This window comes from Zea mays, chromosome 7 (assembly GCF_902167145.1).
Source record: "Zea mays cultivar B73 chromosome 7, Zm-B73-REFERENCE-NAM-5.0, whole genome shotgun sequence".
NCBI classification, from domain to species: Eukaryota; Viridiplantae; Streptophyta; class Magnoliopsida; order Poales; family Poaceae; genus Zea; species Zea mays.
In genome coordinates, this window is record NC_050102.1 from 6,391,835 (window position 1) to 6,400,293 (window position 8,459).

Sequence of the window (8,459 nt, forward strand, 5' to 3'; positions counted from 1 at the left end):
TCGCAGTGGAACGCTGATGCGTATGGTTCCCTTTGCTGACCCGATTGGCGACTGCATTGCGACGAATTGCTCGCCGCCGTGCCAACTTTGGGCAGATTCTGCCCCATGCCGTGGTTGGCTTCCCCGCCGTGACCATCCGTCGTGAGGTATCTTCTGCATGATCGCATCGTCCTTAATTTCGTTTTGCGCGCAAATGTAAATGCATCGATAGTCCGGATGGTAGCATTCGGGTGCGCCGGCAGGTTGCTCCGCCGCGGGGTGCTGTTCGCCCCGTTTAGCCGCGTCGGGTTAGAGAAGACGACTCCAGGGCGCTGGATTCGCATCTGACGGCTTAGATTAGATTGAAGATAACGCTTGGGCGCATGCGATCTCGGCCGCCCATCTAGATCGAACGACTGACATTAGATCGTGGTGTGGTGTGCTCCCTGCCCTGGATTTTAGATCCAACGGCCGAAATCTAGAGTTAACCCCTTCAGCCGAACAGTTTTGCAAAAGAACCCTCGGGGTTCTGAGAAATAGAACCCGCAGTCCTGGCGGCAGAGATCTGAGTCTTAGAGACTTTTACGCAAGACCCCATGTGTTCCTGTTTAAATGAGGCCCAGTCCAGAGCATTATAAAACCAGAGAAAATAATTTATAAATGGATTTTTAATAGGAAAATAATTGCTAGAACTTTGTTAATTCATAGAAAATTCATACTTGCTCCAAATTACTTCATTCCACTTTCTAAATTTTTGTAATTTAATTCTCTATCACTTAGAGCCTCTGTTTTGTCGTGAAAACAGTAAGAAATTTAATCCCACACTTAATCCTATTTAAAGCACATAAAACCTTAGGAAATTCGTATCTCCACCGTTTAACTCCGATTTGATCCGTTCAAGTTGCGTTAGTCTCTTAGCAACGCGTAGATTATTATTACACAGTTTATTCTTATGTTTGGTGTGATGTTAATTTTGCCTATACCATGCTTGTTTGTATTGCTACGACTAGCGCGAGGTTACGAAGATCATCCTGTTACCTGGAATCTCAAGTGCCAGGCAAGTTGTGCCCTTGATCACTTCTTTTACCCACTCATGTTCTAATTAATCATAATGATCTACATAGGTTAATTTTGATGGGACCTAATAGATTACCCTAGTTTATCTATCTTTATGCCTTGTTTACCACTGAACTTTTTGGGTAGTACTTGCTAGTGCTATATGTGGTTTTGGGCATTGAGATACACATTATTCATGACTTTTGTTATCCGTTGTTATTTACTGTTCATGTCAAGATCATTAATGTTAATTGGAACATAGAGCTTAACTTGAGAAACACGTGCCACCACAAGGGTTTATGGACGCCCTTGGCTGATTAATTAGGAAAGCTAGTGGAGGACTACCTTACCCGAAAGGGGCAAGTGCAGTAGGGGAGTGGTCAGTGTATGGAGGTCCTTGGTTGATTTTGCTGCGATGGCGGTCAGGCAAGAACCCTGCATTGGAGCTTCCTATAAACTGTAGCGGGTTTTCTGAAGCTAGTGGAACTTTGTAAAGGCCTCGTAGTGTTACCCTGCCTCGCCTCCTCGGTAGAGGTGTATGGGAAGTCGCGATCCCTTGGCAGATGGGTAACATGACTTGTGGGTAAAGGGTACCACCTCTGCAGAGTGTAAAACTGGTATACTAGCCGAGCTCGCGGTCATGAGCAGCTCAGGACTCTCTGATGATTAAATTATGGAACTTAAACTCAATTTGTCATATGCATTGCATCGCAGGTGATGTTGTTACTTTTGTTCTACTACTTAATTGGGTTGGTATTCACTTATACTTAGTAATTGCTAATAAAATTTTGACCAACTCTAAAAGCAATGTTCAGCTCTAACAATCCTCTTTGGTAAGCCTTACACTTCACATGAGCTCTCACCTTTGGCGAGTTCATGCACATTATTCCCCACAACTTGTTGAGCGATGAACGTATGTGAGCTCACTCTTGCTGTCTCACACCCCCCCCCCACAGGTCAAGAACAGGTACCGCAGGATGAGGCGCTTGGAGGATGCTGCGATGTATTCGTGAGAGATTTAGGTCGACGTCTCCCAGTCAACTTTGGGTTGCTGGATCGTTTCCTCATATGATGTAAATATTTAATTATTTTTGTACAGAACTCTTGTTATATAGTAAAGATGTGACATTCGATCCTGTGCCACTATGCATCATATGTGTGAGACTTGGTCCCAGCACACCTGGTGTTTATGTTCGCGCCCGGGTTTTGGACCCCTAAAATCCGGGTGTGACAACAAGAGTCCACCTTTATGGCTGGTGGTTTGGTGACAAAGGAATTTGGAGGTGATCCATCATCAGGAAAGAAAATATCTTGCTATTTAATTTTGAATACTAAATGATTTCCTCCCTATAGATACCCTCGATGGTTTCTTCGCAAACACAGATTCACTAGCCCGGATGTTAAATATTGTACTGTTACAATGTTGGTTGAAGAAGTTGAACTGGGGTTAGTTTTAAGCAGAGCTCGAGCAATTTACCCAGTTGAACAAGACTCAGTCACTTAAGCTCTGATGTTCAAACATACTAATTTCACAGTATTGTTCCAGTTCTCACTGAGATCATTATGGCAGTCCCGGTCCAACACGATTTTTTTTTTTTACAGTTGAGAGACGAGCAGAGGAGGCATGCCTCTCCGCGGGGTAAACCAGCTCCTGACCTGGCTCCATCAAACAACCGCAACCGGATTTTCTTGATTTGTTGTGAATCGTGGTCTCTCGTACCACCGTGCATAAATATTCCTTTTCCCCCTTTTCTTTCTTTTCTAGTGAAGATCCAAGGAACGGAACTGTAGCAAACACTCTTGAGTGTAGAAGCAAAATAGAAAGTGTTAACAACGGTGCATTTATTCCTCGAGGACATATCTGGTGCACATAGAAGACTCGTGCACATGATGCACATATTAAATCATCAATACTCATTTTACATCTAACGTCTTTAATTGATTGTTCAATTTATAAATAACACCTTCCACCACTACACACCACCACGTTAGAGGGTGTCCTTAGTAAAATGTACCAAACAACTAAAGACGTTAGATCTAAAATGAGTGGTTATGATTTAATATGTGCATCATGTGCATCAATGTTTCATGTGCACCAGATATGTTGTCTTATTCCTCATCGATCAAAGATACATGCAAGGAGCCCTTTAGAGCTCCCACATCTCCACTGCCAGCGAATATCACTTTCACGTAGTTGAACGATAAACAAAAGTGAACTACTAGAGCAGGGCACATCTAAGGGGTAGGTAAGGTGGGCTATGGACCCGCCTCAATTTTTTAACCCCTTATTCCTAGGTTTAGTTACACAGCAAATAAATAAACTTTTATATAGTAAGTACGGACAATCTAATGAAAACTAGGTTTTGATCTATTTTTCTCTCGATGCTTCACTGCTCACTCCACTCTCTACCTGATCTTTTCGATTCTCTTCCCTAGTGTAAGCCCACTCATGGCTCACTCGCTTCTTCGATCATTGATTGACTGGTAACCCGCCCGCTGCGGTGTCACCTTGCCTCCTCATTACTCGCCAGCTCATCACCTCGTCGGGATCCTGCACACAATACTTGTCTTATAGTCCGCACCAGCGGATGGACAAGCTATTGGTGGGACCGTAGCGTCACCTGTCCCTCGCTAACTAACTAGGGTCCCAGTGTCTCGTCCTCCGCCACCAGTCCACCTATTTTCTCTTTCTAGTTCTCCTTTAGATAAACAAAAAAGATTTTTTTATTCATATCATTTTGGAAACACTAGATATTATCATTTAACATTCATTTTATTATCATCAATCTACATTTATCTAGTGGTCTAGTATGGTGATTTGTCTCTTGTGCTGTCGGCTCCACCTAGAAATTTGTTCTGCATCCGCCACTGGAGTGAAGTGAATTTAGGTGCTGTTTGGTTCAAGAAATGTAACGCAAAGGGTAATGGTAATGGTTTATATTCGATTACTGTCGGTAACAAGTTTGAATAGTCCGGTATCAATTTTTAGTATGATATCTGATTACGGTGAGACTAAAACAAACATGATTTAACGTTATCACTTACCCATTACGTTACAAATATCTGAACCAAACGGTACCTTAGTCTCCATTTGTACGAGAGAGTGGGAGCTTAAAAAAACCACTTCTCGTCATTCCCAAACTACTCCCCACCTTCAGTCCCTTAAAAATCACTTAACACACAATTTTCGCTAGATAGATTCACTTTTAATAGAGAATAAATCGAAATCACTCCATCGAAGAATCAACTCTCTCATATAGAGAATTATAGAGCGGATCTCTACCAAACTAGCCCGCAGTAAAAAGGAATCAATCGAAGAGGTTTCGCTGGGCTAAAAAAGCACTCCCACTCCCACTGAATCAAACTGGAATTCGATTCGATTCCAGCACCACTACCGCTAGCGCAATATGCATCGAAAGTCTGCATGGGAGCATACGTCGAATCGCTCGGCGTTCTTGGATGGTAGTCCGGGTATATCTTCAGCTACGGACGAGACTGGCCTGAGCACACTATGCTTGAGCAGGACAAACCCCCCCTCCCCCTAAGGGCTAGTTTGGGAACACTAATTTCCCATGGGATTTTCATTTTCCCAAGGGAAATTAGTTCATTTTCCCTTGGGAAAATGAAAATCCCATGGGAAATTAGTGTTCCCAAACTAACCCTAAAAAAAACTCATATCGGGTTATATGTGTGCTTGTTTCGGCTTCTCAACAACTTCTGGCCGCGAGACTGTAGACTATCAAACCTTCAGTTTTTCAGACAGCTTTTGTGAGAATCATTTTGAATAGAACCATCTAAAATCAATGTGAACAAAAAATCAGTTAAATTGTCACGAAAGTAAGAATACGTCACTTTGTAGATCATAAACCTTATGAACCTCTTAATCTGCCTCCATACGTTGCCCATAAGAAAAACTCTGTAAAAAAAACCGAAACAATCAGAGCTATTGACTGCAACTCATATTCCACTCCGCTATAGCCGCTGGAAGAACAAGCCGTGCTACTACGGGACGGACAAGCGTATCCCACGTGTCGCGCGCGTCCCCATCAGTCGCCACGTACCACCCAGCCCCATCCGACGCCTCTCGTTCGTCCATAGCCACAACGATCTACCCACGGCCGTCGAATCGAAACCCCGCTGCGCGCCGGACCCCGCAGCGCCCATCCCCACATGTCATCCTGCTGCGACTCCTCGCGCCCGCTCCGTCCGTCTCCCATCGCGCCGAGCCGCCCGACGCCACTGTCCAGGGGTGACGACGACGCGAGAAAGCGAGGGGAGCGAGACGCCCGACCGACGCGACCGTCAGCCTTCTACTACCCGGGGCCGGGGCATTGCCTTGCCTCCCGCTCCCCTCATCGCCTTCGTGGCCTGGCCTGCCCGTCGTGTGCGCCTCTGCGCCTCTCCCTCCCTCCCTCCCTCCCCCGATCGTAACCGCCGCCTCCGATCGATCGCCACGATGCGGCTCTTCTGACGAACCGCCGGGCGCGTCACCGTCACCGACCGAGACCCGCGCCCCTCGCCTGGACTCCATGGCCGCGTCCTCCCCGATGGTGCTGTCGCTGCTCCTCTTGGCGTCGCTCACGGCGCTGCTGGTCCTCGCGCCGCGCCTGTCCCCGCCGCAGCCGCCGACGGGCGAGCAGGCGCCGGCGGCCCCCGGTGGTGGTGGCGGCGAGGAGGAGGAGGAGGCCGACGACCTCCGCCTGTTCCGCCGCGCGGCTCTGGAGTCGTCGGCGGCGGGCGGCCCTCCCAAGGTGGCCTTCCTGTTCCTGACCAACTCCGACCTCACCTTCGCCCCTCTCTGGGAGCGCTTCTTCGCGGGGAACGAGGCGCGGCTGCGCGTGTACGTCCACGCCGACCCGTCCGCGCGCCTGCTTCTTCCACCCACGCCCTCCTTCCGGGGCCGCTTCGTGGCCGCCAGGCCCACGCGGCGCGCCGACGCCAGCCTCATCGCCGCCGCGCGCAGGCTGCTGGCGGCCGCGCTCCTGGACGACCCGGGCAACGCCTACTTCGCGCTGCTGTCGCAGCACTGCGTGCCGCTCCACTCCTTCCCGCGCCTCTACGCCGCGCTCTTCCCGACACCCACGCGTGCACGCAGCAGCTACATCGAGGTGCTGGAGGGCGAGCCGCAGATGGCGTCGCGCTACGCGGCGCGCGGCGGCGAGGAGGGCATGCTCCCGGAGGTGCCGTACGAGCGGTTCCGCATCGGGTCGCAGTTCTTCGCGCTGGCCCGGCGCCACGCCGTGCTGGTGGTCCGGGAGCGCCGGCTGTGGCGCAAGTTCCGCGCGCCCTGCGTCCCCGAGATGGCGCAGGACTCGTGCTACCCCGAGGAGCACTACTTCCCGACGCTGCTGGACATGGCGGACCCCGGCGGCGTGGCGCGGTACACGCTGACGCGCGTCAACTGGACGGGCAGCGTCGCGGGCCACCCGCACACGTACGAAGCCCCGGAGGTCTCGCCAAGGCTCATCGCCGACCTCCGCGCCTCCAACCACACCCACCACCCCCACATGTTCGCGCGCAAGTTCGCGCCCGACTGCCTCGGCCCGCTCCTCGCCATCGCCGACACCGTCATCTTCAAGGACTGATGGCGGGCGGCTCCATCCAGGTACGGGTGTGTGTGAAAGAGCAGAATTCAGTTGTGTTCATTTCCATATGTTGCCTGCTCAGCCCTGCTCTTTGCCGAAACAACCGAACAGAACAGAACAGAGTGATGAAGTCGTAGTCGTAGATTTTCTGAGTTGACAACGATATCCCAACCCCCACCCCCACTAGTAAGAGATCTCGAGTTCTCGACTAACAAAAAGCATCTAACAATAATCGGTACTGGGCACACCAGTTCGCTTGATCATATCTTTGCGTGCGGATTAGGTTTCGTCTGGACTGGACTGGACTGGTTAGGTTGGTTTCGTCCCGGTCCGTGCTCAAATCAATCAAAGGCGCTCGCAACGTCAACTAACAATAACAACTCCCGTTCGGACCATCCTCGCAGGTACTACTTACTACTCGGCAGCAGAGGGCTGGGCCTGGGGCTAGTCAAGGCCGCCGACGACGGACGGCGCGGCACCGGAATCAGTGGCGTTCTTCTCCCGTTTGGACCCCCCCTGCAGCGTCATGCATGTTCATCAGCTCCAGTGTTTCTGTGTAGTAGATTAGGAGTGTAGAGAAGAGGAGGACGACGACGACGACAGCACGCGGCGACCTAATGCGAAGCGGCAGGTTGTGGTTGCGTGCGTGTACGCGTCCTCGATCGTCGTGCATCCGGGGAAAAAAAGAAGAAAAAATATCGCGCGTGTTTGTGTTTGTGTTTTGCCTACCGTAGCCAGCCAAAGAAGGTTGTACAGCAGCTAGTAATGGGTATGGCCACTGCTAGTGCAAGTAATAAATCCTAGTATTGTACAGCTTATTAGGTAGCCGCCACTCCTGCTCTGTGGGTTTCGTGTCTCGATGTTTTTTGTACTTTGCAGTGTACTACGTACATACTCAGATGTGCTTCCATCCAGTGAAGTTGGTGGTCTCTCCTGCGTTTACCAGATGTGCTGGGCACTGGACGCGCGTCGGTCGTCGGCACACACCAAAAAAAAAAACACTGAAGCACATCTGCATGTATTTTTGCGCGCAAAGATACGCTCGTGGCAACAGAGAGAGGTGCACGAGAGATACTACCAGGAGCCTCGATATGTACACTGAAGCACATCTGCATGTAAGCGGGAGCCTGGATATGTACTTTTTGCGCAGGTGGCACGCATGCAGCTGTGCTGTGCTGTGCTGTTCGCTGTGCACGGCTAGCAGGATCCCACACGTGTGCGGCATGCACGCCGCCGCCGAGCGATCGGATCCGAGGGCAGAAAGCACTGACAGCACAGCGCAGGAGGAGTCTGTCTGATCGACGATCCTCCGGCCGCTCTCGCTGCGCGTGCGGCTGGATGCCACTGCCATGCGCCCATGGTCCTGGGCTTCTGGCTCGCTACACTGTCTCGAGTGAGTCTCGACAAATGAAAACACCAGTTGACCATCTCCTCCCTCCTCTTCTCTGTCTAGGCTCTAGCTCGCATGCGTCTCTTACTCTCTTCTGTGTATTGTAACGCTGTTCGATGTGGCCTGGTACTAAGCTCCGTACAGCTATCAGAGGTGTTTCACATGATCATGTCGTCGGCTCCATCACATCCACAGCACAAGCACCATGTGGCGACACCGTGGCCCACGGGCTTCAAACCCAACTTTAGGACATCAAATCATCTTCGTTGCATTGCACGCCGTGCTAACCATGTATACTCACTGCTACAGGTGTACATTCGGGCCGCCCGGCCCGGCCCAAGCCCGAAAAGGCTCGTATTGTTTGAATTTCGGGCCGGCCTGGTCCGTTTGAATTTCGGGCCGTGCCGGGTCGGCCCATGGGCCTAGCCCTCGGCCCACGGCCCGGCCCG

The 8,459-nt window shown here is 50.8% G+C and overlaps 1 protein-coding gene across 1 annotated transcript; it reads left to right on the forward strand.

The window, feature by feature from the left end:
* The first annotated feature begins 5,429 nt into the window (after nucleotides 1-5,429).
* On the forward strand, nucleotides 5,430-7,533 carry LOC100384228 (Core-2/I-branching beta-16-N-acetylglucosaminyltransferase family protein). Its single transcript, NM_001328194.1, has 2 exons — nucleotides 5,430-6,640; nucleotides 7,025-7,533. Exon 1 carries the CDS (start codon nucleotides 5,565-5,567, stop codon nucleotides 6,618-6,620), a length of 1,056 nt encoding a protein of 351 aa, NP_001315123.1. The 5' UTR covers nucleotides 5,430-5,564; the 3' UTR covers nucleotides 6,621-6,640; nucleotides 7,025-7,533.
* The last annotated feature ends 926 nt before the right edge of the window (nucleotides 7,534-8,459 follow it).

Excerpts from the sequence above, each read along its gene's own strand:
- LOC100384228 (NM_001328194.1), top strand. The coding sequence starts at position 5,565 with ATGGCCGCGTCCTCCCCGATGGTGCTGTCGCTGCTCCTCTTGGCGTCG.